Consider the following 27,559-nt stretch of genomic DNA (forward strand, 5'->3'; position numbering starts at 1 on the left):
GACAGTTCAGATATTGCTGTCCAGCATATTTCATTATGAACACAGACTCAACTTCAAATGTTTGCTTTTCAAAAAATTAAACTAGACATGGTGTTCCTTCTGTTTTCTGCTGTTTGCTTTTCTAGGCTAAAATGGTAAAAGCTTGATAGATCTATCTCTTCCTTTAATTTGGGATGGCTCACTATTACAAATAAATGTATCAATAAGAACCTAAATTAATTTGGTCTTATTTATCTAAAAGAATACAAATTAAAAGTTGAATGGAAAGTGAAGTTTCAGCCGTTTCATCAGTTTAGAGATTCTGATTGACGCTTGATTGACACATTCCTCTCTCATTCCCTTTAAATTCAATCAATGCGAACCCCCTAAAAATGCAGTCTATCACAAAAACGTCAGTCAAAGGAAAAGCCCTTAACTACAGTTACTCCAAATTAATTGATATGCAAATGTAAATTTAAAATGTCACCCGAATGACTACACAGAGTGTTTTGTCTGAGGTAAATCCCTCAAGAAAACGCACTTTTCTTTTGGCAGATGAATGCGTGTCGGCTTCCCCGAGGTGAGCTGAGTGTCCACCCCGCCAAGATGACCGCCCCCAGGTTACCAATGCTAATGCCCTTAAAAATTAAAACAACAACGATGAAGAGTAAAACTGCAATTATTGACATGTTTGGTATTGAAAAGAGTTCCAATATGAGATAACTCCGTTTTTAAAAAAATACAGCTAACTAACACAATAAAACACAATAAAAACATGATACAATAATAAAAAACATGATTTTTGATTTTTTTTTAAAATGGAGTTATCTCATTTGGGAACCAAACTCTTCATATATTTGTTTATTTATTTATTCTATTATTTTCCTTAGCGCAATGTGTTATATTAAGCATGTGTCGTGCTGTCCTTGTCTACGTTGTTAATCTAAACTACAATGCAAACAGTAGGCTAGCCTACGTTTATTGTCAAACAACATATGGTATATTTTTTATCTATTTTTTAAACTACGTTCTTATCATTTTATTTTAATTATTATTGTAATCATATAAAAATACTGTTGTTATTTTGTGTTATTATAGCTGGAATTAGCGTCCAGGAGATGGAGCTAAATTTCTCTCGCCTCCGTGTATATGTAGGCTATTCTTTCTTGCAAAGCGACACTTTTTTCACGATTCTATTTTATCAAGTTAAATATCGTGAAAAACAATAGTAGGCTATACTATATAAACTTTCATATACAGTGACGCTCAGCTTGAACATAATACTAAACGAATTTAATCCAAAATCACATCAATAGCAAACGCCATCATTTTCCTACATTTATGTTTTGCTCAATAGATTTGGACTATTCATCACCTAATTACATTAGCTTAATGAGTGCTATAAATAAGTGTAGAGGCATGTGCCAAAATTCAAACCCACCCTTGACTGCCTTGAAGCAGTGCCCCACGCTGCTCTGCTGTTATTGCTCCAGTTTCCATGTTGATTGTATTTGTTAATTAGTTGCTAACAGCATGGTAATGCCTCCTTGATGGATTGCCCTGTGTGTCTCCCTGACATTGGGACTTCTACTATTCCTGGCAACCCTCTTGCCTGCTCTGTACGACTGCATAATAACTGTCATTCTAATGCATTATAAACCCGACCTTATTCAAAACCGTTGTAGTTTATTACTTTGTGGTCAACTTAAAGTAAACGATGCTGTGGGTTGCTCTAGCAGTTTATTTACAAACACTGATTGGATAAATCATTGGTTTTAGTAGCAGCCTAAGTAAAACCCAGCCCTTATCTCGCACGAATTTAACCAAGCTTGCGTAACCAAGTGGCGTTTCTATTATTTCTCAACCCCGTTGCCCGTGTCTGTTTTTCATTTAAACTTTTCCTTTGCGACCCTAGAGACTTAATTACACACATTTTTCTTTCCTAAAGGCAGTGGGACTTTAGTCCAAAAAGACTATCAATTTAGCACTGAGCTATAGGCTAAGAGAATTAAATGCTTGCTGAAAACATTACGAATACAGTCATGTGGTTTTGGTGGTTGTATAGACCTTAATTTTAAACGTATTATACAAAGTGATCACCATGAAACTGGCCAAGCTTTGCAATCTAACCGATGTTTTTAAACCACTCATAAGTTAGCAGGTAATGTCGCACAAACCGTCACCTATATAAACTGCATTCATATTTTCATATCTATTAATATTGCTGTATTAATCTAAAAATTGAAAGCTAAAAGACCTGAACTAAACTAACAAAATCTTCCTTTTACGTCTTTTATAATCAAATATATAATATAAATAAATAAATTAGGCCACACGGTTACCTACGTTTGGATATGGATTTTTATGACATTATACATAATAACAACAACATGTGATCATTAAGGAGCAGAAAAATAAACCATTTATCTCAAGGAACACATATAACCGCCCGACAAATGCAGACGACGGTTTTGGCGCTATGAATTTAGGGTAATGTAGTTTACCAACTTGCGTTCCTTCCCAATTCAAATCAGCAAGAGCTTAAGTCGCAACTACAGTCTTTTCAAAGCAGCGGGGCCGAGTGAACTGTCAATCAAAGTGACGTCAGCTTCGTTGAGGCACTGTGCGGGTGTGCCCACGGAGACCCCGGTTAACTGGGCTCACACGCAACGCACGAGGAGGCAAGTGTCACCATGATCAGCCTTGTATGGGGTGGATCTTAAATCTGCGAGACGGCATTAATCATAACTGCAAGATGAAGACGTGAACATACGGCGTTGCACATTCAGCATCACAGACTTCCCTCGTTATCCCGAAAACTTTACCCTGCACGATACAACACCACCGCACGGCCAGACTGCCTGCAGCTGCCAGGCGGGTAGGCGGAGGCTGGAAGGGGAGACACATCTATTTTCTACTATTAATAATAAGCAACAAAATGAAGCGGAGGAAAATGGTGGTCGCGGCGGGCTTCTGTTTTTCATTCTTCATGGGCACGTTGATGAATTTATTGTTTATCCCGGGATTCGAGCACCACGGCGAACGGGCACATCGCTACTACTACGAAAAACAGCAGCCCGGAGGAGACGCGTCTACCCGGCTTCAAGGCGATGCCTCGACACCCGCTGAAACAAAGCTCGAACCCACGGCCGCCGCCGGACGACTCCCAGATCTCCAGATGCAGATACGCGAGAGATTGGACGAGGTGCTGCGCTATCGCCGGAGACGCGCGCACTGGGTCGCCAACGGAGACGCCGCTCGACCTCTGGAGCGCAGGCGACTCATGGACCTGGAGCAGGATAACAACTGGGAATCATACAAAGAAATTGGGAAAAGCGATAATTATGAAAACGCGGGCGGTCGGTCTCAGTCTACTCCAGGTGTGTCTATAGCAACAAAGTCGCACCGGGAGTCTCCGCATGACCCGATGCTCGGCTGCAGCAGTATTGATAATGTGACTAATGTTCATTATCTGGGATCCGGGTACACAAAAGCGGTGTATAAAGCGGCTTTGAACAGCAGCTTCTCAGTTGCGTTAAAATCGGTGGATTTCGGAGGTCACGACATGGAGAATTGTGTGAAGAAATACGGATCGTCTAAAGACTGTTACAAACTCGCTTCCTTTAAAATCGTTAAAGAAATGACATTGATGGAGAGACTACAGCATCCAAATATTCTAAAGGTAATGTTTGACTATACATATATTTTTTGTCGGAAATTGTTTTACGCAAAGCATTGAATGTTTTTTTATTATTAAAAAAATAGTCTAACATTGAGAAAAGCACTTAAGACAACGTGTTAAGTACTAGTAACTATTAAGTATAATAGACAACATCCAAACTACTTGGAATTATTTTCTCCAGCTACTTTAAATGGGCTATAAAATTATATTTGTTTAGTTAATAATTATATTGATATGTAGCCTAATATGGGTAACACGGGCACTGCAATGTAATATAGCTATGGGCTCATTAAAAACGACTTATCGCTATAAGCTTTGTGAAAAAGTAAAAACAAATCCCAAGAAAATGAAAAGCAAAGTGAACTGATGCCTATCAGAATTTTCTAATGTAAAACTAATCGCATCGCCGCTTGCTTTAATGACTGGGTGAGACCTCATGGTGTCAAGGTTTACTCGTGCAGTATCAAAATCAACACAAAGCCAAAAGTGTTTACTTTAAAAGGTTTGTTTTAGTAATTAGCGTATCATTCAATCCACAAGTGCGTCGAGAAGGAAATTGGCGCATTGTCTGAGTAGATGGGATGGCTATTATTGCTCATGAGTTTGCGATCAAAAGCGCTTGTCCTCACCTTGAGGCCCTGGCTCTGTTTTGGCTCGTCATTTATAAGACATTTTTGGCGAAGTCGTAATCAGCTCTTGTAAACAACAGGGAACACGTCTCTCAATTCTCCTCGTGTATCTTTCGGCAGTCCAAACACTGCAAACTGCTAGAAATGAATTCAGGTAAATATAATTCAGAAGTGATTATTCAACCAACTACGCAAGATTATTTTGTTATTCATTTAATTAACACTAGATCATTTATCAAAATTAATAGTTAATCATTTTGACTTGCAATTGTACACATAACACCTGGATTTATATTTTGGAGCTACAGACTTTTTTGAGGTCTTTTGTTAAATGGATTATCAGAAGCTGTAGATTGGGGTCTCTGGCCTGATTTAATTCTCTGTGCTCACAGCAGGGAACCAAGGGTGCAGGACCCCAGTTAATGAGCTTACACAAAAGACAAGGTTTATGGGACAAGAACATTATAACTATATTTTATTGCTAAAGCCCTAATGCTATAAAGGTGTGCCAGCACTTGCTATAAAATGACGTCAATTTTTTCAATAATACAATTATATTGCCAATGCATATGACATTTTTCTTAGAAAAAAATGAGCATTGGTTGTCATTTGACCTCGATATATGTATAGTTTTGTGTATGCATGACAAAACCTATTTTCTATAACATGTATATGTTTACTTCGTTATACACATTTTTTTCAGAAAGTAAACGTCTTTTTAGGAAAAAATTAAACATACTTTAAAGAGTGCATTAATTGTTTTAGAAAACAATAATAGTAAATAGATATATTTTCTAATGTAAGCGTTCATTACAAATAAATTATTTAGCTGTATGTTGTAAAGTGCACAAATGCATTGAAAAAAGCATGGGCTGAAACGTCTGCTCGTAGGTCTGGTTTCGTTTGCACTTTTTATCACTTTTGTACACTTGCATATTTTTTTGTTGTTGATAGACCTTTGGTCTTTTTTGTCTAAAGTGTGCAGACTACACTTTGTGGAGACAATCATTTTTGTTCTACGCACCTGAAAACTGAATGGCTTCTTCATTTTGAGCGCCGACATTCTTTTTGGACTTCAGTCTTATTCACTAAACATCTTTCTGTGTTACTTTTGAAAGATCTGAAAACTATGAGGCTCAAAATCTGACTTGAACATGGCCAGTTTATACCTCATTCTCAGTGCAGTCTTAGAGACATAGTGCCACGTCTTGCTTTCTCTCACTGGTCTCACTTGTAAACCCTTCAACCCGCAGGGTGTGATAGGCCCTAGGACTTGAAACGTAAATAAATCATCAAAAATGGGTGAAAAAATATCTCTCTCTATAAATCAACACTAAAAAGGTACAGATATTTCTCACGTGCACGTATTAATAAACAGACCGTGTCGCCGGGCATATATTCCTTTGATTATACCTCCATCCTCGCACCTGACCAATCGGCCCCAGAGGTGTTGTTTTTCATTTGCTTTGGCAGCCGCCGCATCAGACGAAAATACACGCCTCTTATTTTATAAGTTGCGAGGTCAGGGGTGAGAAGATACGATAGGGCGGGCTGATTAGCACCAGGCTGGGTTCACAGAGAGTGCACGCAGAAAGGATCTATGCAGATCTGCCTACCGTTTGCCCCAGAGAGGGAGGTCAAATCCATGTAACGTCTCTACTCGGCTTTCCAAATCCCGAGGTCTTTAACTAACATGTCTGTCAAGCAGATCCCCATCTTCCTCTTACAACCGAGGGCAACACCTGTTATATAAACAGCCTTGATTGGTAGTGGTGGTGCCTGATCCGTGTGAGAGTGAATTCATACTTGTACAACTACAGTTGATCTACAGTAGGGCTTTTGTCGTGTCAGCATTATGAAATTTGGTTTGCGAGATGAGGTGCCATAGCTTGTTAAATAGTGTGCATGTCTCTTTAATACACACTGTGCGATAAGAGGAGCGGTGTGCCCAAAAATGACAATTTTGTTAACGTACCGCGTATTTATTTATTATATATGAAACATAATCATTGGTGTAAGCTTGAGGGTGAGTGAATGATGAACAAAAATATTTTGGGGTGAACTAGTCCTTTAAGTTCTTCGCTTCCGCAGTGTTTGTATATGGAAAGGCATGTGAGATGATGTGTTAGGGAATCTGCAACACAGCTCGGGGGCCTGATTAGGGTGGTCTTGCACTGGGATTATGTTTACATTAGCATGTCATTCTGTTAACTTCTTAGATCCTTAGTGAAGTCCCAAAATACACACACACACACACACACACACACACACACACACACTGAGGGGTAATCAGTAACCTGCTAATGTGAGCATGTAACATGTGAATGTGAAAGCAGGGTGTCGTGGACACAAGGCCCCCCAGGGTCATTTCTAACAGACAGAGAGTGCAGATTTGTGAGTTTTAGTGCCAGACGTAATTAAACACGGGTTAATACTTCAACCTTTATAGACATTGGGTAAAGGAAAGAACACCACAGATTTGCCCCAGTCCGGTACTGGACTCCATTCATCAGCTGGGGTGGACGAAATGGTGCAAACTATATAATTACATTTTGACTAACCTATACATTATTTATTGTAGTTATTCTGCTGGAAATATTTTTGTCACAATCTCACGTTTCAGTATTCATTCAGGAGCAGCGAGTGATTTCAGATTTTCTTTTGTTGATTTATGAATGTTTACAATGTTTACACTTCTAGACAGTCGCAGGCTATTAGGCTGTGTTTACTTAATACACAGCTTAAGACCTAAACGCACACATCCAATATTTTGACACATATACGATTTGTCTCCTAACGGTTTAAGTTCTCTCAAAACATAACTGAACTGTGTTTACACAAAAACTTACCAAGAAAGGCATTTGGACATCATTTAGAAATGTTTTTGACATGTTTTTACATGGCATCTGTCAGATGTTCTTTTTCACGGATTTATCGCACTTTTAATAACTCTTTTAATATCATGACGCACATTCCTCTCTGTGTTTTCACATTCATATACGTTTCTTGACGCAGTTGTGAATATTGAAAGCTATGCTATATATTGTTGTCCAGCCCAGTCACAATAATCATTGTAGCCTATATCTTCAGTACACAGTGTGAAAATGCTGTCATTATTTACTCAAATTTAAAGTAATAGTACACCCAAAAATGAAAATTCTGTCATCGACTGTCATTTCTTCTGCAGAATACAAAAGGAGATATTTTGTTATAAATGTTGGTCACCGAACAGCACTTTCTCCCATTCACTTCTATTGTGTGGACACAAAACCAATGCAAGTCAATGGGTGCACGTTAACAACATTTCTCAAAATCTATGATGGAGAAAGTTCTGGCATGAAACTCTAGATGGCGCAGTCCTATAGTCTAACCCAATCTGACATAACTTTACCACACTGCGCAGCTGATTGGTTCCTTCTGCATCAGCAGCCAATGAGCTTGCTGCTCAACGTTTAAATCTTGGCTAGCGATTGTCGTAGCAGTGCAGCGCGCTTCAGAAACCCTCCTCCTTCCCCAGCTCCACAGGGATAGATCTGCTACAAGGTGATCATGTACGCTATACGTGGGTTATTCATATACGTGAATAAATGTGCAGCAGCAGCATTCCTTACATGCACACAGCAGCATGTTTTGGCTGTATTGGCAGTAGCAAGTCTTCGTACTTGCTCCGCCGCAGCGTAGCAGATCAAATCACTACCATGCTAAACCCTCAGAAAGTTGTCATGACAGAACTTCTTTTGTGTTCTGCAGAAGAAAGAAAGTCATAAAGGTTTGAAATGATGACGGAATTAAAATTTTTGGGTGAACTATCACATTGAATTATATACTAACTTTGTGAGAGTAACAGGAATTTAGTAAAGATTTCCCTCAGATCTCAGTCTCCACATCTAAAATGTTTTGCTGTTTTCGGTTACAAAACACAACAAAACATTTGGGATCAACAATATCCAATCTGGTATTATGCATTGGGGTTCCATTTTTAAACTTCAATGCAAATGAAGTTATGGTGCAAATGGAAATTTCAATAAACAGCGAGTTATTCTACACTGTTTCTCACATAAAGCTAACAAATGAAGAAGACACAGAATGTAGGCAATGAGGAACCGCATTTATAATGGCACTTTAATGTGTTTTTATACAACTTGACAGCCATAGTCGCAATGAACTGGCGTTTTTTTTTCAAAAAAATCTGTTTGAAAATTGTGACTTTGAAACAACATCAGAGTGAGGAAATAACGACAGAGTGAACTTTAAACCATTTCTTTAAACAAGTTTTTCAAACTTAAATAATAGTCAGAGCTTGTGCACAAACCACCAGACCGCATCTCCAACATGCTGGCTTTTTTGTCTTTTGAGAAAAGCTAATGTGATTGGTTGGATGCATTTATTCCATTGTGTACTTGAAGAATTGAACCCGCAGGAGTGCCGGTTGAGAGTCGCTGACAATACAATAGATTGGGAGTGTGTTAATGATCGTCCTGAGGAAGGATTGAGAACAGGAGGATTGTGGGAGGAAATTAGCCGAACTTTCTGTTCTTCTCGATTCTGCATTTGTCTTCTCTTTGTTTGTTTTAGTAGGCAGATTCATGAGGAAATCACCATTGTGAAGCGGCTCTTCTAAAAAGATCCATGTGAGTTCACATCCCAAGATTCGCGATTCAGAAAATACCGCACGCTAAACAGTTCAAGGTGAAGAAATTTCATTGGGATTCTGTCATTGTGTTCATATGTTGGAATGTAGATTTGAGGTTTTAGTTACTGTAGCCTTGAAAGATCACCAACTCTAGAGTTTTAACAACTTCTGAATCATGTGTAGCACAACAGTCAACGAATGTGGAAAGACGTGGTGTTGAGCTGTAAGATTGAACAATTTCTCGTTTCTGTGTTTGGACCGTTATGTTCGCTGATCAATTTGAAATACTAGAGAAAATAACTCCCAGGAAGTTTTTTTTCCAGTGGCTTTCAGACAGAAACTTGATTAAAACAAGGTGGTATAAGTGATTCATTTAACCGTTTACGTTTGAGTATGATTCCAGCTTTAACTCAGCAGGCGGCCTGTGTGAGCTGTGTTACTGAGCGCCTCTTGTTCTCCTGGACAATCTTTTCCTCAGTGGCTGTACGTTCTGGCTTCTACTGCCCAACACTATTTCATCTCTGGGCAAACACGGTCGTCTCCATGGCCGTTTTGATGCCTTGCCAGGGTGCCCTCATTAAATGATCGTGCTATGGTTGCGAGCGGAGGTGCGTTAGTGTTTGCACATTAATGACACCTAACACAAATGTTTTTGTGAGTATTGCTATATCAACACACGTGGCACTACTTAGGTGAATTTTTGACAAAGTGGATCTGACCGAGATGATACAGTTTCACTTCTGGCACCTCTTTAAACAGTGATATGATTGTAAGAATTTCGATTGTAAGAATTTTTTTATGATTGTAAGAGTATTTTGTATTAACAAACGAATAGCTTTTAATTTCATTTTAAAAACAAATCGCTATTTTTATTTGATTAAAAATGTCAATTTTTTAAAGGTAATATTAGATACAGATTCAACTCTGATTTCTGATTGGCTAAGCTGTGTCAAAGGGTTAGTTTACCCAAAAACCTTGATGGCTTTCTCTGTTCTCAGATTTTTTAAAAAAGTGGTGTTTTGGGTTTTCCGTTTATAGTGGGAATGGATTGTGACTGCCTCTTCTTAAGCTTCAAAAGGATGCAAAAGCGTCATTAAAAAACTCCACATTTTCATCCCAAAATAATCATTTTTGGGTAAACTAACCCTTTAAAAGCAACTGTAAAATGCAGATAAATGGCTCATGCCATAGTAATGCACAAAACCATAACCAGTCTGAAATATATATTTTTGTTAATATTAATGCAGTCCGTGCGTTACAGTGGTTTTACTATAGTTAGGGAGGTTTAACCATTGTATAAAACACCCTTTATTTATTGTCAGATCATTGTGGCCTGTTAGTTTAAGGGACCAACTATCACTTCTGAATCTGAGCTGACCATTAAACCGCCACTAAAAACCACACTATGATTGTTTCAGATGGTAATACCATAGTATTTTAAAATGTACTATAATTATACATGAAAGCACAGATTTTAAAGTTAGCCTTTGAATTTTGATGTCAATTCTACTATTGCACACACATATATTACACACAGTATTTAGTTTAATTACATCAGAAGTAACTGTAATGAAATTACAGAAAAAATAAGAGTAATCCCTTACTTTACTTTTTCAAAGGAAAAGCGACTAAATTACAGTAACTAATTACTTAGTAACTAGTTACACCCAACACTGGTTAAGATGAAACCGTCTATACAGTATATATGTATATATACTCCAAGATACTTCCATGGTCCACATGATAATAGCCTAATATTTTTAAGTGGAGAAATAGATTGAATGTGCTAGTTCGTTTTTTCAGGATGTTTCCAGGTTCAGATCAGACTAGGAGGACACAGTCTGTTGACCTTTCTCCATCAGCCCTCCCTTAATGTTTCTGCTCACTCACTCTTTCCTGAAAGCTGAGTAAAAGCTTCCAAGAGATTCTCTTGAAAGACCCAAATTCAATCTGCAAAACAAACAAATATCAGTTTACTTCAATCCAGCTTTTAATTTCAAGCTCTATGCAAATCTAAACATGAAAACAAATAAAGCTCTTTTATATTGGATCTCAGGACCTCTAAGTTTCAGTCAGCGTTGTGGCAAACAAATTGTCTCTGTGTGTGTGTAGTAAAATCAGAGCCTATCCTATACGCAGACTACACAGGTTGCGTAGGGCCCCTCCACCACCAGGGGACCCCCTTGAGTACCGAATCAAAAACACTATAATGTAAACAAGACGCTATTTTGCGGATTCAAATTTACAGGAATCATTTGGAAACTTCCTTTTTAATACTTAATTTATTTAATTACTTTACTCGGTCTCGGACAACATGTAGTGCGCGGCAGGTGATGACATGCACGTGATGTGATGTTTGTCTTTACATATGGCCATGGCTTTAAAACGGAGCTATTCGTCAAAAAATGCGCCAACAACGCAAGGCAAACGAACAAGAAGGCGTGTGGTTTTCTACTATTTTCAAAGTCTTAGTTAGTTTTGCCAAATTATGCATGTACAGATTTACAAATTCAGTATTTATCCACTGGCAAAAAGTTGGTTTGACGTTGGACGTTGGATAGTCTGAATTTAGGGACCGTCTCCAAAATCACATAGGCTACACATTAATATACAAGTTTCTAACTTCAATAGCATTTAAAGGGAATGACTTACACAAAACCAGCTGTACTGTGTTCATGTGGGTGTCAGCTATAATGCACACCTTTTAGATTTTTGATATTTATTACAATAAACTGTCAAATAATATGTAAATATTGCTGTGTATTTCACTACTGTATGGGTTCATACACAAAAAATATACCATTATTTAAAGCTCAATAGCATTTACAGGGAATGACTTACAACAGTGTTCATGTGAGTCTCAGCTATAATGCACACCACTGCAATCCACTGTATTTCGTTTGCCCATGATAATATGTCATTTTTGTGTCATCCCATTTAGAGAATTATTAATGTGTTTTCGTATGCTTAGCTTTCTTGAGTTAACTATTTATCATGTTTTATTTTTGTTAATCACTCATTTGGTTAGTAAAAACACACCGCATTTGCGTGTTAAAGTTTTTAGATGGTTCCAGAGCCAGGTGTTACTTTAGGTAAAGAATTATTTACATGTGAATCAGAATGTGAATTAAATTTTATACTTAATTGTTCTAACTGTCACTTTACTTTTTTGTCTTTCAGTTTTTAATTGATTTATTATTTTTTTATTTTTATTATATTTTATGTTTATCTAAATTTAACTATGACAAGGGCCCCCACAAAGGTTTGCTTTGGGCCCCCAGACGTCTAGGATCGGCACTGAGTAAAATAAGAGTAAATATCCTGAGCAAAACCACAAATAAGATTTCCAAAGACTGAACAGTGAATTACACTTAAAAAAAGGTGCTTCGATGCCATAGAAGATCCTTTTTGGTTCCATAAAGAACCTTTCTGTTTCACAAAAGGTTCTTTGTGGTGAAAAAAGGTTCTTCAGATGATAAAAAGGTAAGATAGAGATGGTTCTTTAAAGCACCTTTGACTGAATCGTTCTTTGTGGAACCAAAAATGGTTCTTCTATGGCATCGCTGTGAAGAATATTTGAAGAGTTTGGTTCCAAAATGAGAACTCGGTTTTTAAACATTTTCAAAAATCATGTTTGTTTATTATGTTATCATGTTTTTGTAGTGTTTTATTGTCTTAGTTAGGTGTATTTTTTAAATGATTATGGCTTAAATCAAAACAAATCAAAACAAAACAACTGCAGTTTATTGATATTATTTGGAATGCACAATAAAAAACATGATTTTTGAAAAAAAAATGGAGAATTCTCATTTTGGAACCAAACTCTTCATTTTAAGCACTTTTATTACAATTAAAATTGATAGAGCCTAGCATAAATAGAAAAAATGCATTCAGTCTATAAAATTAGTTTTATAAATAATTTACTGGTGTTTCTAGATTTTCCCTGACCTTGTAAAACTTTTGTTAGTTTTTTTGTGCAAAAAGTGCATTAGGTTATTCATTTCATTTCATTTATCTTTATTATTACTTTAGATAAAGTAAAATAGAAGTAAAAGAAAAATAGTTTTGGTGCATTTTGTGAGATTAGGTATTCCATGCTGCTCTGGATAGATACAAAGCACTCATAGTAAATTGACTGGACAGGAGAGTTGACCTTTGAGCCTGTGCGTCAATACGGCACCATGTGGCTAGACAGAAAACAGCGTTCCTCCATGTGTGAGTCTGTCTCCTTCCCAGCAAGCAGCCGTAGAGTCTACAGCACACACACACTCATCACATGAGCACAAACAAACATCGCACGAATACACACACATTCACATTTTAGATGAATTCTGCTGATAGCCTTCATTAGAGTATGTATCTCTGATAGGGCCTTTACTCTCTCGCCAGCCCCTGGGAAACGTTTTGCACTACAAGTCTGTCTGCACGCTTAAACACACAGATCTCAAATTAGATTGTTCCTGGTCCTGCTTCATTTCTAAGGCAAAACCTGTTCAAGCTTCTCCCGCAGGGAGAGCTATCAAGATCAAGAGTTTCTTGCCCTAAATTTGACATTGATTGAGATAGCGAAATGAGATCGTATCTTGGGACCTATCGGGCATCACATTTCGGATTTATTGCATTGTGAACTACAGGACAGAAAGCATTGTGAATGAGAGTGTACAGCAGCTTATGCCAATCTTCAGTTTAATCTGTTGTCAAGATCGAATGGTTAAAGAACCAGCAATAGATAACTAACAGTTACTTTAAGAATGTAGTGATGTGGATATCTTGCCAGTTTTTTGCAGGTTTTGGCCTAGAACAGTATCGCTTTCTATATTGATGAAATGCCCCACATGTACTGAGATTTATTTCAATTATTTATAAATAATACATTTATTATTTTATAAATCAAAATATTTGTTACATTAAGAGAGTAAATAAATGAAGATACTTTAAATTCAAATACAAATTCAAAACGTGTATCTACACATATACAGTGTTGAAAAAAAATAATAATAAAATCTTGTAAAATGACATGGTTTTCTCTGCTTTTCTTGTTAATTTTTCCGGTTATTTTGTGTGATTTGACGTTTTTGACCGTATTTAAGAAATAGACTGTAAAAAAAAAAATGCCGCAATAAATATACATATAAAATATTGTTTCTGTAAAATGACATGTTTTCTTGTAAATTTGCAGTCTTTTCCTGTAATTTGAAAGTTTTTACCGTATTTCAAACATACTTGAAAAGTCTGTTAATAAAACAGTAAAAATTTGTAAAATCACAGTTTTGGGACATTATACGTGAAAAATCTGTAAATAACAGTAAAATTCTGTAAAATTATTTTTTTACAGTGTATGTACACAAAAGGTAAATATATATAAAGGTTAAGGTCAATGTATTTTTATACTTAAAATATAGATTTTAAATACAGATTTTATTAGAATTAATACATTAATAGATTTTGTAGTGCAAAAAAGGTGCATGCAATGTTGCTGAAATACTTCTTTAACTCCCTCCGTACATCAGTTGTCGCATGGAACTGAATGCGCTCCATGCTGTAGAAAGAAATAGGTAACTTAGAATTAAAGAGAAAGTCTGTTCATCTGTGCAGTAATATAACAGACCGCTTTCTCCAGCCGATCTACTGACATGAGCTGTTGGCTTTTTCCATTTGATGCTAGGGATGACTGCAGCAGTGCAGCCAGTCACACAGCCATAGGTTGTTTTCTTTTTAGATGAAATTTCATGCTGTTTAATTTCAACTAGTTTTTTTGGCTTGAATTAGCTTAGAAAAATGTTGCTGTAAGCAAAGAGCCAAATTCGGCACTGCTAAGTGCCTGTCGCTGCAAAGCAGAGGAAAACAGCCAGATAGCATAATGGCCATAGCATGTATACCTCAGACAACCCCGCTTAGTATGTCCGCTGGCCTCTTGACCCCCAAAGCGCCCGGTACGCTATTTTCTGTGATTTACGTAACCTGTTAAATTCACTAGCATTACATTTCTCGCCCTTATATTTTCCATTCACATGCTAGTATTACAAAAATGCTTAACCTAGCTTGACTTCTTCTTTAGCCAAGACCTGAACTTTTCCCGTCTGGGTAAAAACAGAGACAGAATTCAACACAATGCTGTTATCTGCTAAACCCAGTGTGTTGAAGGATAATCTTGACGTGTCTGCGCTCTGCTTTTCTCCGCAGCTGTACGGCTACTGCTACCAGGACAGCAATGATATAAAGGACACGGTGACGGCCATCACAGAGCTCGGCAGCCCTCTGGAGATGATTCAGTTACTGCAGACGCCCTGGGAGGAAAGATTCAGAGTGAGTCACTGAAGTCATATCACACATTCCATCTTGTGTGTGTCTGGAGCTTGAGGCAGAAACAAGAAGACTTGAATTAGTCTTATCAAAGTTTGTAGAACAAAACAAATTGAATCAGTGGTTTTTGTACATTACTGTGCTATAACATTGTTGTTGTATGACAGTCAAAGGTTATTATTCAACTGACTTGACATCGGTGCAATGTTACGTACAGTGAGGTCCAAATGTCTGAGACCACGTTGAAAGATCATGCAGAAGATCAAGCCGATTAAACTGAATAAACAAACATAGGGGATAAAATTACATTCATTTTACAAATTACAGCCATTTCAGAATGCAATATAAACAGTTTTAATGGCCCTGGCATAGACATTCAGCCTGTAATTGTGTTTTATTTGAAAAGCTGTGCTACAGCGGTTCATGCATATACTCCAGACACGTTGAGTCCATGTGCTAATGTGGGTGACAGAGGTTTGAATCCTATCTGCAACATGCCCTAATCTCATTCCTCCAGACTTTCACCTCCATACCTTTCGTTAATTTGGCAAACAATGAAAAACTGACAAAAATAGCCTGATATGCTCAGTCCATACAATGTCACATTTAACACCGTCTCACTCAGAACGTCTGCATTGTGCGTGATGTCCTGCACTCCGCTTCCTTCCAGCTTCCTGTCAGGCAGCACGGCATCGTGCCTGATAGACCCTGCTGATTACTATGACCGTGACAACCTCCCATAATGATTTGCTATGACTTCCTGGGGTTGGAGAGCATCTTGTGCGGAGCTCTTCCTGTGATAACAGACAGCTGCTGACAGGAATCTACAAAACATATGCTGGAGATAATCTGGCTTTAGATGGCCAAATGTGTAAAGTGTTGAGTTTGAACAATATTACACAAGCAGTAAAATATCACGATGCAGGGAATCACAGCCGTGCTGATACTCAGTTCAATAGCACGGTTGTGAGTGCAACATTGCCTTTAAATGTTTTATAAATCAAAAGTGTGTGACTGAATGAAAAATCCATTTCATTCAGTTTTCCAACAACAACCACTTCAGGTTTTCTATTTTCCATTCTCCCAATGCTCCACATCGCTCACATTTTCTGATCTGGAACACCCGGCACGCAAAGATGAGCAAAGTGCTATAAACAGTAAAACTTGTCAGTGCTGTTATATTACGTCACCGTATTATAATCCAATCAGATAAAAGGAGCGAAACGAACCGTTGTATAAACTAGGACCTACAGTCATTTAGATGGATGTATATAGAATAAAACATTAAAATTGCAGTAACTGCAGACTCACACCCCAGCTGACATATGCGCGTACACACGAAACCCAAAACCGTCCCTAGAAGTGTATTTCCTGACCTAACCACACACTTACATAGCCAAACACTTATTCACAGACACAGCCCAACGCACTCGCAGCACAATAGTGAAGGCGCTAGTGTAAATAATCCCGAGCTTAATAGGGAACACACCACACTCATCTACACGTCAACACAACAGTATGTATTTCAACAGAGCAATTCATAACTGTACTTGAGTTTCAACAGACTTTCAACATTAGCAGTTCTAGTTCAGTACATGCTTTAATTTCCACAGCTCATTCTTCCCAGAGTTTGTTAGACTGTTGTTTCTATATAGATTTTCTGCTATTTCAGTAAATTTGCGGTCCAGAACAATGAAATCTTTTTAATGACTACGAGTCGAGTTTAGTAAATAACTTTAGTAAATGAGTTCAGATTCTGAGGTCGATTTTGTCATGTTTTATAGCCATATGTTCATTTTCTATTTTTAGATATTTTATGAATGTCTTTATATAATTCAAACCACTTTGTGAGGTTTTCCATGAAGTAGCCTGGTCAATGCTCCAAAACGCTTCGTGTTGGTGTGTACATTTTTCCTTTTGCCAGGTGTTGCTCCTAATTCATTTCAGACACTTTTCTGATGAAATTTGTCACTTTTGGACAAATCCTGGCTTTTTTCACTTGACTATTTTTGTGATGAAAATGAATATTTTTGTTAAATTACATCAGTTGCCATAGCAGTGGCATAAATGTGACCATGATGCTCAAAAACTAAAAAACATTTACACAAACTTCTAGACAAGAGTCTGTCAGAGGGGGAAGAGAGAATGGAAAGACTCTTTCTCTGTCCATGTCCATGAGACAACATAAGCAGGCATTTATATACTAATTAAAGGGGTCCTATGGAGCGAATTGGTGTTTTTCTGTGTCTTTGGTGCGTTATAAGTTGCCCATGCATGTGTTAGACACGTAATATTGCAAAAATGAAAGTGTCGGAACAAAAGATTCATTCTATCTAAAAGCGAATGCTCACCCAGACCTGCCTGAAACGCCTCGTGTAACCACACCCCCACAAATCTACGTCAGTTCGTGGTATGATTTGACTAAGACCGCCCAAATGTATACGCAAGTAAAGTGGGCGTACCTGTTAGTACAATTGCTCTGGAACCTGATGTTCCAAATATGGTAAGAGGCGTTACATTTCTGTCACACGCTTGCAGTATTCCACCAATCACTACGCACTGGTTAACTGGCCAATCATAGCACACCTCGCTTTTCAGAGTGATGAGCTTTGTAAAAAAGAGAGGCGGGGCAAAGAGGAGATACAAACATGCACGGTATGTGGAAAATACAGCGTTTTTGAACCTTAAATCGTGTACACACATTGCATTACATCTAAAACAAATGATAATATTCGTTTTAGCCGTGTCATATGACCCCTTTAATACATGCGTAGTTCACTCATTCTTCACAACATAGTAAATATGACGTGGTTCTTTTCATAAGAGTGAGTCAAAATGAGTGGGGTCATGAAATCCAGTCTGACAGTTCAGGCTAATGCATTTCCAAAAATCTGACTTTAATTAGATTGCAAAAAACATTATGGCTTTGTAAATAGGGATTTCGTGCATTTTTTGAAGTTTCGATTATAAACAAATTTGAGACAGTTACGCCTATAAAACAATCAATCTCAACTTTGAAATGTGCTGTCTTTTTAAGGCTGGCCTCTGTACTCATACTCCCTTTGTGCCGCTGGGCTTTTCTTTCTTGTCTACATGTGGAACAAAGCAGAAACATGCCAGTAATGCTTTAGCAACATTTGAATTGCGTATGAGGCACTAATAGACTCTAGGGAGGTTGTCGAATCCGCTGACTTCCAAACAGCTCATTTAGGTCCAGATCCATTTCCTCTGCGGCCTGATGAAGACTTTTATGTCCTCCACACTACACCAGCTCTAGTCTTCACGGGCCCGGGAGCCAAAACACGCCCGTACACACGCTAGTGCCTCCTTACTTGCTATAACATGATGCATGACCGCAGACAAACATTCTCACGCTTTGTGTACCAGTGCAGTTTACTATATTTTGATGATACAACAATTAATACATTTTTAATAGTTTATATACAGTAGCAGATATCTAATAATCGAGTTTAGCATAAAATGTCAATAATATTTTAAAACTATTTTAAAATGAGTATATAAATGTAACATTTTAAATCCTATAAAGGGACTCAATCGTAAACAATTTACTCTAATGAGAAGAAATCATGAACCAACTAAAGAATGAACATAATGTATTTGGCATGAATCAGACATAAACCGAAACCATCCCAACCACAAATGAGACACAACTACCGGTCGCAAGACACAAACCCACACACAGTCACACAATGCGCGGGGGCTGACCTTCCCCAGTAGCTGCTAATCCGGAGTGTATTAAAATCAGCTTTTGTCTGTTGTGAAAGGCATGGGCAGTGTATCCTCCACCCCCTCATCTCCTCCATGTTTGCTTCTCTTTCATGCCTCCCTCCTCCTCTCCTGTTAGTTCTCTTCACTCCTTTCAACGTCTCCGTGCTCCTCTCCTTTCCCTACGCCCATCTAATCCTCTGAACTCTGCCCCTGAGACGGCAGACGGAGCTGCTGCCTGAATGCGAGGTGTCCCCTCACACTTACACCAGCTGCAGGAACTTCAGCCTCAGCACTCTTATCATCATAAACAATAAGAGGGATAATCCTTAAGGAACACGCCCACAAACACGCACGCACATTGAAAGTGGTCCAATGGGTCATGAAGTGGAGGTTGTAACTAGGGGCAACACATAATACTCTTGAAAAAGGACCAAGTATAAGTCAGATGCCAGAGGATCCGAACAAAATATCAAAGCAGAGATCGTATGTAGGAAAGATCCGAAATGGGAGGCAGGGCTCCACATCGCAATGTGTCATAATATGATCACACAGAAAAGTTGAATATTGACATTTTAGATTTCTCTTTCTCTTCATTTGTGTCTTCAGATCTGTTTGAGTCTGATGAGGCTGCTGCATTATCTATCTCGCTCCCCGCTCGGGTCCGTCACGCTGCTGGACTTCAGGCCTCGGCAGTTCGTGCTGGTGGAGGGAGTGTTAAAAGTGACCGACCTGGACGACGCCAGTGTTGAGGAGACGCCTTGTTCGTCCTCGTCCCCCTCCGACTGCCTCCTGGAGTTCCCTGCTCGCAACTTCACCCTTCCCTGCCACAAGGGGCGCTGTCAGGAAATGAATGAGAAGAGAAACCTCTACAACGCTTACAGGTGAGCCATTACGAACATCTGAACTGACTTTGTGTATTTTGTGGTGTTGATGAAACCAGCTTTGACATGGATTTTTCTGTTTTTCTAGATTTTTCTTCACATACTTGTTACCTCACAGCGCACCCACAGCACTGCGGCCCCTTCTGGACAAAATCGTCAACTCATCAGGTGAGTGCGATTTCACTTAAGAACTGGTTTTGCATTGATTCCTACTGAATAAAGGGGAATAGGTGGTTAGAATTGGTTTGGTAGCTGTTTTTTTTGGTGACCCAAGGTAGCAGCTGGTCGTGAGCTGATGGTCTTAATTGACTGGTTTGGACCAGCTAGAAACCATGTAAAACCAGCGACCACCCCTTTATTAGTCAGAAAACTGCCCTCCTCTTCACTCCCATTTACAGTTTGCTTTGTTCCCCTCCACAGACACTCCTCTTCACATTCCAACATTTCTCGTTTTCTGTCTCCCATCATTCCTTCAGTCTCTTCCCTATAATTCCTTTGTTCGGGCGTTTATCTCCATGTTCATCAATGGTACGTCAGATAGCGTTTGAATTGTTTTTTTTTGGACACAACAGTCCGTGAAGCCGCGGGTAGCGTGGGTGGGCTCGGCCTTGATTCTATCTTCTCTCCTTCGCATGTCACGAAACGCCCATTACAGCATCATTCAAAAGGCATTTTTGGGTGGCATAATATTCCCTTATTAGCCAGATTGTTTACTGATGATGTTTTAATGTTGTTTATGCCATTTTTTTTGTGTTTCAGGAGAGCTGATTTGGGGCACAGACGGGACTCTGGTTCATCTCGAGAAAGTGTTGGATATGTATAAGAATGGACATTACCTCAAAAATGACACACAGAGACACAAAACAGGTGAGTGAACTTTCTTAGGTCAATATATAGTTTAAGATTCAATAGTTTAAGGTCAAACAAGCTTTTAGAGGAGCGTTTTTAGTCAAAAAATAGAGCAACCACAGAGAATTATGGGAAATGCATTTTTTTAAGTAGCCTGTCGTCTTATAAACTAAATGAGCATTTTCCTGCTATTTTTCGCTCTTCTTCCTCAACAGTACGCAAAAATACAAATTGTACAGTCAAGATTTACAAATAACATTTTAAGCTGTGTCCACAAATCTTTCAACGAATTTGGAAAGTGCGCCTCAAAGAAAATGTTTCCCGCTGGTAATTGCGAATTCGTGGTGCCGTTCACATGTTCATGTCTCATAAACGTGATCATTTCAACAAGACTTGAAGACAACTAGAGGCACAGATTTCACACTGAATGGGTTCCCGCAAATCTCCACAGAATTAAAAGGTTGTTCAGTAAGCATAAAAAAAGAAACAGTTTGTGTGTGCGCGCATGTGAGGACAAAAGAGAAGAGATTTTGAAGATTAGAGTTTATATAACTGGTGAGCAGACGGGCATACTGACAAAACAACCATTTTACACTGAGAACCATCACACTCTCTCTTTTATACTTCACCCCTATATTTTTACTTTGTCCCTTTGCTCTATTTCTTTCTATACTATCCATTCTTCGCTTCTCCATGCTCCATTGGCAGTCTAAGACAGATACAGATACTTGTTGAATGATGGGTGTGTTAAGCAAGTGAGGGCCATCTTCTGCAAAGCCATTTAACTCTTTCGACACTCACTGCCTTCCAGAAAACACTGTACACTTAATAGTCAAAAAATCTATGCTTTTTTATATATCAGTGTTTTTAAACTATGCTCAGTTAGCTTTTAGCTAAATGTGACTGAGCACTTCAGGCATTTCAGGGATTCTTGTAAAACAGGGTCCTCTGTGAGTTGGCATGGATACCAACAGGGCTTCCCCATGGAAAACGCTCAGCATGCATTAAAATCCCCGCATGCCTCTGGCTACCTCACCTCTGTCTCATTGCTTCTGCATCCCTACAGAAAGCGAGAGCTCCATAAAGCATTAATTAGGGCAATAAAGGGTCTAACAGTTGTTCTTATTTACTAGCTTCTAGCTCAACCCAGTTTTCTGCCACGTGCAGTCCACCAGACAGTAAACTCATCAGAGAAGACTTCATCTGAGGCAGCCTGCCCAGTGACCTTCATTCACAGCTCTCCCGCTTTCATAAAGAAACACTGAATTACATCACCAAAGGCCATCCAGCCATATTCCTGAAGGAAAACCAGAGATTCCAACTTTTATGGTTGAGTAGTTTGACATTTGTAGCACACAGTTAGCTCGGGTCTTTAAAAACCTGCTCTCCTTTCATCATGCCCATTGACACAGTTCTGTGAATGAAGACGTATTGACCAATCAAGAGGCTTGAAGTTTATGTTACACCAAGGGTGCAGAAACAAATTAAGAAAACTACCTGGCCATTTCCCTAAGTTACTTTAATAGTTTACCCATACAATAAATATGTATAGTTCGTTAAGTTTGTTAAGTTTAGTTTAGTAAGTTTCGAATGTATGAAGTATACTTTATTTATGTACCAGTAATATACTTGTGTACTATTTCAATACTACTTGAGAGTAAATTGACACACTTTTTAGTTTACTTTGAAGTATACTTTTATGTGTAGCATTAGTGAACTTTAGGTAGACTAGTTTACAACTTTGTTTTTCGCTTTGCGCTGCTACTATACAACAAGCGAACTTATGGGTATGCAAATAGTTTACTAGTTCAATACTTGTAGCACATTTTAGTACATGAAAGTATACTTTAAAGTATACTAAACTTCTAGTTTGGCCCTTTAAGCATACAGTACTTACTATGCTCATTTTAGGTATTCATTTTTATACTTGAAATATATATTTAAATGTATATTTAAAGTAAGTATATTTGAAGTATATCTCAGTCAAAAGATTGAAAGTATACTTTTCTGTCAGTATAATTCAAGAATACTCTTAAGTATATTTCTGAGAAGTACATAAAAGGGAGACTGAAAGTATACATTCTTAATTTTAGTTTAAAAGAAGTATACTAATGGTCATGGAATCATGTAACTTTATTTTTTTAAATATCTTCTCAGTCATGCATATTAGGATCTGTGTGAGACTGTTAAAAAACCTGCGGACCCTCCTAAGTTTGTGCCGCATATATTTATTTTTTGGTTTACTGAATGAAATTCTCTATACATCACCACATGGGTTCTGGAAAATAAAAGCATCCTATAAACATGTTATCTAAAATGATGGTAAAGCCCCCAAAACCAGAAGAACCTAAAATCCAAACCCCCTTATAATCCAGAAAACACATTATCCAGAACACGCACTGCCATTTTGACAGCTCCCCACAAAATAAGTCTAGGAGCTGGACATACTGGTATAGTTTTTCGCGAACGCGTACAGATACATGACCACATTGTCAGCATTTTTGCCAGGCCCACCAAAGGCATGCGGTGCATGACGACATATCCATCACAATTGAGTTTCCAAACATCACAAGCTTCATGGGGATTGTGAAAACTTGTATTTGAATGTGTGGTTGACCAGCAGTCAACGTTTTCTCTTTGCAGTCCAAATTGTCCAACAAAATCTTCTATGAGTTGAGCTTATATGAGTAAATGACACATATGTGACCCTGGATCACAAAACCAGTCTTAAGTAGCACAGAAACATTTTTAGTAAAAGACAAAAATACATTGTGTGGGTCAAAATTATCGATTTTTCTTTTATGCCAAAAATCATTAGGATATTAAGTAAAGATCATGTTCCATGAAGATATTTTGTAAATTTCCTACCTTAAATATATAAAAACTTTATTTTTGTGAGTGGATGGTCTGCCACAGTGCCCCTGATTAACAACTTCAAAGGCGATTTTCTCAATATTTTGTTTTTTTTGCGCTCTCAGATTTCAGAGTTTTAAACGGTTATATCTCAGCCAGATATTGTCCTATTCTAACAACTCATATATCTATAGAAAGTTTATTTATTCAGCTTTCAGATTATGTAAAAATCTCAATTTCGAAAAATTGACCCATAAGACTGGTTTTGTTGTCCAGGGTCACATATTTACTTGCTGGGTTTTGTCACAAGCAGACTAGCAAAGCGCTCCTGTCACATGCTATATGGAAAGTTTCATTACATGGTAAAAATACAAAGTGTGGAATGTGTGATGGTTTTAGCCTAAAATTAACACAGCTGCAGGAGCTTAGTTTCATTTAACAGCAGCGCAAAGAAACAATGTTTTCACACTGGTTGCATTGACAGGGGACTCGTGTCACATTATTAATAGTCGAGAGTAAAACCATGTACGTTTACTTTGTCTTTCAGTCTGTGTCTGCTCCTCTGGTTTCATCACAGGTTTTCCACTGATGAATTCAAACAGACAGTTATATTTGTCCTCTCTTTCATCTTAGATCGCACAGCTGCCCCTTTTCAATATCATAATGTCATATGTTCAGTATTATATACAATATGTTGTGTTAATATGATTTGATACATGACTAGAGATGAGAAACAGACATCTGTGCTTTTTCTACGACAGAAACCACTCTTAATAAAAGAACCAGCCATTACGGGCCATCATCACATCGCTGTGAGGAGAATATTGGCAGCGTTACAAAGCCTGTTTCTACAGATCTCTTTTCAGTAGTTACTCGTGATGTGTTCAGAGCATTGAGCTTGTGTTTGTGTGTCTGTGATGTTTAAATTGGACTGTCAATATGTGCGACTTACAGTCCATCTCTTTCATGTTTTTCTCCTTTGTATCAGCCGTGACAAACAACAGGACATTGGGCCGTGTTGTGTAGCTCCGCCCACTAAGATTTTGTTTGTCCTGTTGTATATCAAATATTTTCTTATTGGCTACGACTTTGTCACAATGACAACCTTGTGTTGTGTGGAAAGCACACGATGTGAACAACAATTATTTATTTAGACAGTCAAAGCAGAGCAGTGTTATTCGATTCTGAAATCTCATTTTAATGCTGCAGTCAGTAACTATTTATCTATATCGCCATCTCTGTTTGAAACATAAAACTGCAGTTTACTTTACGTACTTATTTTTACGTGTGTTGTAGTCAAATGATGTCAAACTGACATTTCCTGGGAAGTCGTATTCAACAGCTAAAATTATAAATCATTATAAACTTACTTTTGTGAATTGGGGTAAAGTAAGGAGACGGTTTTAAACACAGTTTTTTATTTACTTTATTAAAGTTTGTTTATTTTTGTTAAAGTTTAATGTTACAGATTGCTGCTTTAAATGACTAATTTTATATAAGATATAGGCCCGGTTTCACAGACACAGCTTAGCTTTAGCCAGGACTATGCCTTAGTTGAATTTAGATGTTTATGTCGCTTTTATAAAAATGCCTTAGAAGAACACATTACTGGTGCGCATCTCGAAACAAAACAATGGCACTGATATATTTTAAGATATTTCTGGGCAAGTTATATTCAGTTAAGACAGGTCACACATTCTTTTTAGTCTGGGACTAGCCTTAAGCCTCGTCTGTGAAACCGGGCCATAAATAATAAAAATATTATTATTATACCTCAAACATAATAATTATTATTATTTTAAGAATGTTTTGTATAAATGTTTTCAATGTTGCGAGGTATAAAACAGCATTTCTAGTTGATGTACTGCATTGTTGAAGAGCTGACAGCACAGAGAGAATTTTCATTCTATGCTCATTCTACAATAATGAGTGGGCGTGGTCTGATGAAGAAAGTGGGAGGGGCATTGTTAGTTTTGTTTTTCTTTTGGTCATCACTCCTCACATCTCTCTCTGTGTCTGTCTTTATATCTTCTTCTCTCATTTGGTTGGCCTCTCTCTGGCTATAGTTGCTCAGTAAGAGGGGCATGTATTGTGGTCGAGGTCACGTTGAGTGGCGTTTCAAACTTTTTAAGGAAGCAAAATATAAAAGAGGAATCAGAGGACACATGTCAGGCTCAGACTAACAAAGCCATCAAACTACAGACCAGCCACAATAATGAAGCTGGTTTCACACGGTTAACCCATGACAAACACTATTTATACATGCTTTTAACTGGACACAGTGTGTGGATCTCAATGACAAAAGAAATGTGTATCTGAAACAAAGCAGGCTATTAAATACCAGGAACATGAATGAAAAATAAATCATTTTAATTAGTGTTTAGTTTCAACATAGCACATACTGTACATAAATGTATTATTAATGTGTATAATTCAATATTATTTTGTTGCATGTCGTGTGTAATTCCTCTGTACAAATGTAGTATCATACTTCAACATTTATGCATTTGGCAGACATTTACATTCATGCATTTGGCAGATGCTTTTATCCAAAGCGACTTCCATTGCATTGTATTATACATTTGTTTCTGACTATGTGCAATCCCCTGGGATCGAACCCATGACCTTGGCGTTGCTAGTGCTCTAGCCACTGAGCCACAGGAAAGCTAATTCAAAGCGTAATATTTGACACAAAACATCTTTTCAGGATCTAATTCATCTTTCTCTCTTTCGACAGAGTACAAACGCATTTCGGATGCTTCAATAGCAGCGGAGAACTACCGCTGCTGGCCGTCCTATCAGCATGATGGATGCATGCTGTCAGTCTTTAGCATCCATGAAGCCATTGATGTGTGCGAGAGCCACGCCCAATGCCGAGCCTTTGTCATGACCAATCAGAGCACTTGGACAGGTAATATTTTTAATGTTTTTTGTCTCGCTCACAATGCTTTTCCAGTTCATGCTCTCACGGACTGTTCGTTCTGTAGGACATCAGCTTGTGCTCTTCAAAACTGGTGCGGCCAGCATGACAGAAGCCCGAGGCAAACTCACTTACGTACGGCTGGGAACATCTGGGAGCTGAGACCTAAAGCAGCGGTCATACATCTCCTGAAGATGCTCCGAGGAGCCTCTCAGGAAGTTCGGTTTTCTCTCGGAAACAGACTCAGGCAGAGGTCACAGCCAAGCAAAGTGCAATACTGCCTCTCTGAACCTGGGATTGGACGTCCGGTCCCTTCCCTGAGACTGTGAATGTGTTCGTATGTCTGGCAAAGATGCACAGAGTGGTATATTTTGCTTGTTGTGGCAAGACACAAGATAACGTTAGGGTTTAAAAGTGCACGTGTGTGTATTTAATGAGATCTCCTGTCAATATCTCACTGTCACTTTTATTCTCTCAATCTTTCATTCATGTTTTCCTGATGTTCCTGCCAACACAGAATCGTCCTTTATTCTTTAGTCTGTTATTCAGCACTTTTATGTGAAACAGGGTCTATTTGCAGAGCTTTTAAAAGCCTTCGCTTTGATTTTTTAAAAATATTCTTTTGTAATTTAAATGCTCGTGTACACCAGTTCTTTCATCGAACGGCGCGTCCAAAAGTTTAGACCAGCTTAAACAAGTTATTTATTAGTATATTGAATGTAAACGCCTCTTCTTTCAAATTACTCATTTTTGTGTTTCAGGTTTTTTTGTTGTTGAGATATGCTAAAGTACAATCAAAGAAACACAATTGTCATCATCCCATGTTATGTTTGATTTGTAATGTGTTTAATGACAGAATGTAATGACAGGGTAAATTGTGGTACTTCAGTTGTAGATGATGGAAGACGTTGGTTAGTCGATCAGTCCTCTTGTGCTGTCATCGTGAAAGTTTCCCAAGGAAATGTCTATTTACTACATGACAGGTGAAGGAGTTTTCTGCTTTCAGAGAAAGCAATAAGATAATATGTGTTTTCTTATGAGTCTTGTTGTATATATGACATTGGTGCTAATGAGAGTAATATTTTCATATGGAAACATAAA

At 38.1% G+C, this 27,559-nt stretch overlaps 1 protein-coding gene across 1 annotated transcript; it reads left to right on the forward strand.

Annotated features, from left to right (window-relative positions):
• The first annotated feature begins 2,487 nt into the window (after nt 1-2,487).
• On the forward strand, nt 2,488-27,559 carry pkdcca (protein kinase domain containing, cytoplasmic a). Its single transcript, XM_057342973.1, has 7 exons — nt 2,488-3,661; nt 15,107-15,229; nt 19,562-19,836; nt 19,925-20,004; nt 20,596-20,703; nt 26,276-26,449; nt 26,526-27,559. The coding sequence occupies exons 1-7, from the start codon at nt 2,918-2,920 to the stop codon at nt 26,618-26,620; spliced, it is 1,599 nt and encodes a 532-aa protein (XP_057198956.1). The 5' UTR covers nt 2,488-2,917; the 3' UTR covers nt 26,621-27,559.

Source organism: Triplophysa rosa, linkage group LG9, assembly GCF_024868665.1.
Source record: "Triplophysa rosa linkage group LG9, Trosa_1v2, whole genome shotgun sequence".
NCBI classification, from domain to species: Eukaryota; Metazoa; Chordata; class Actinopteri; order Cypriniformes; family Nemacheilidae; genus Triplophysa; species Triplophysa rosa.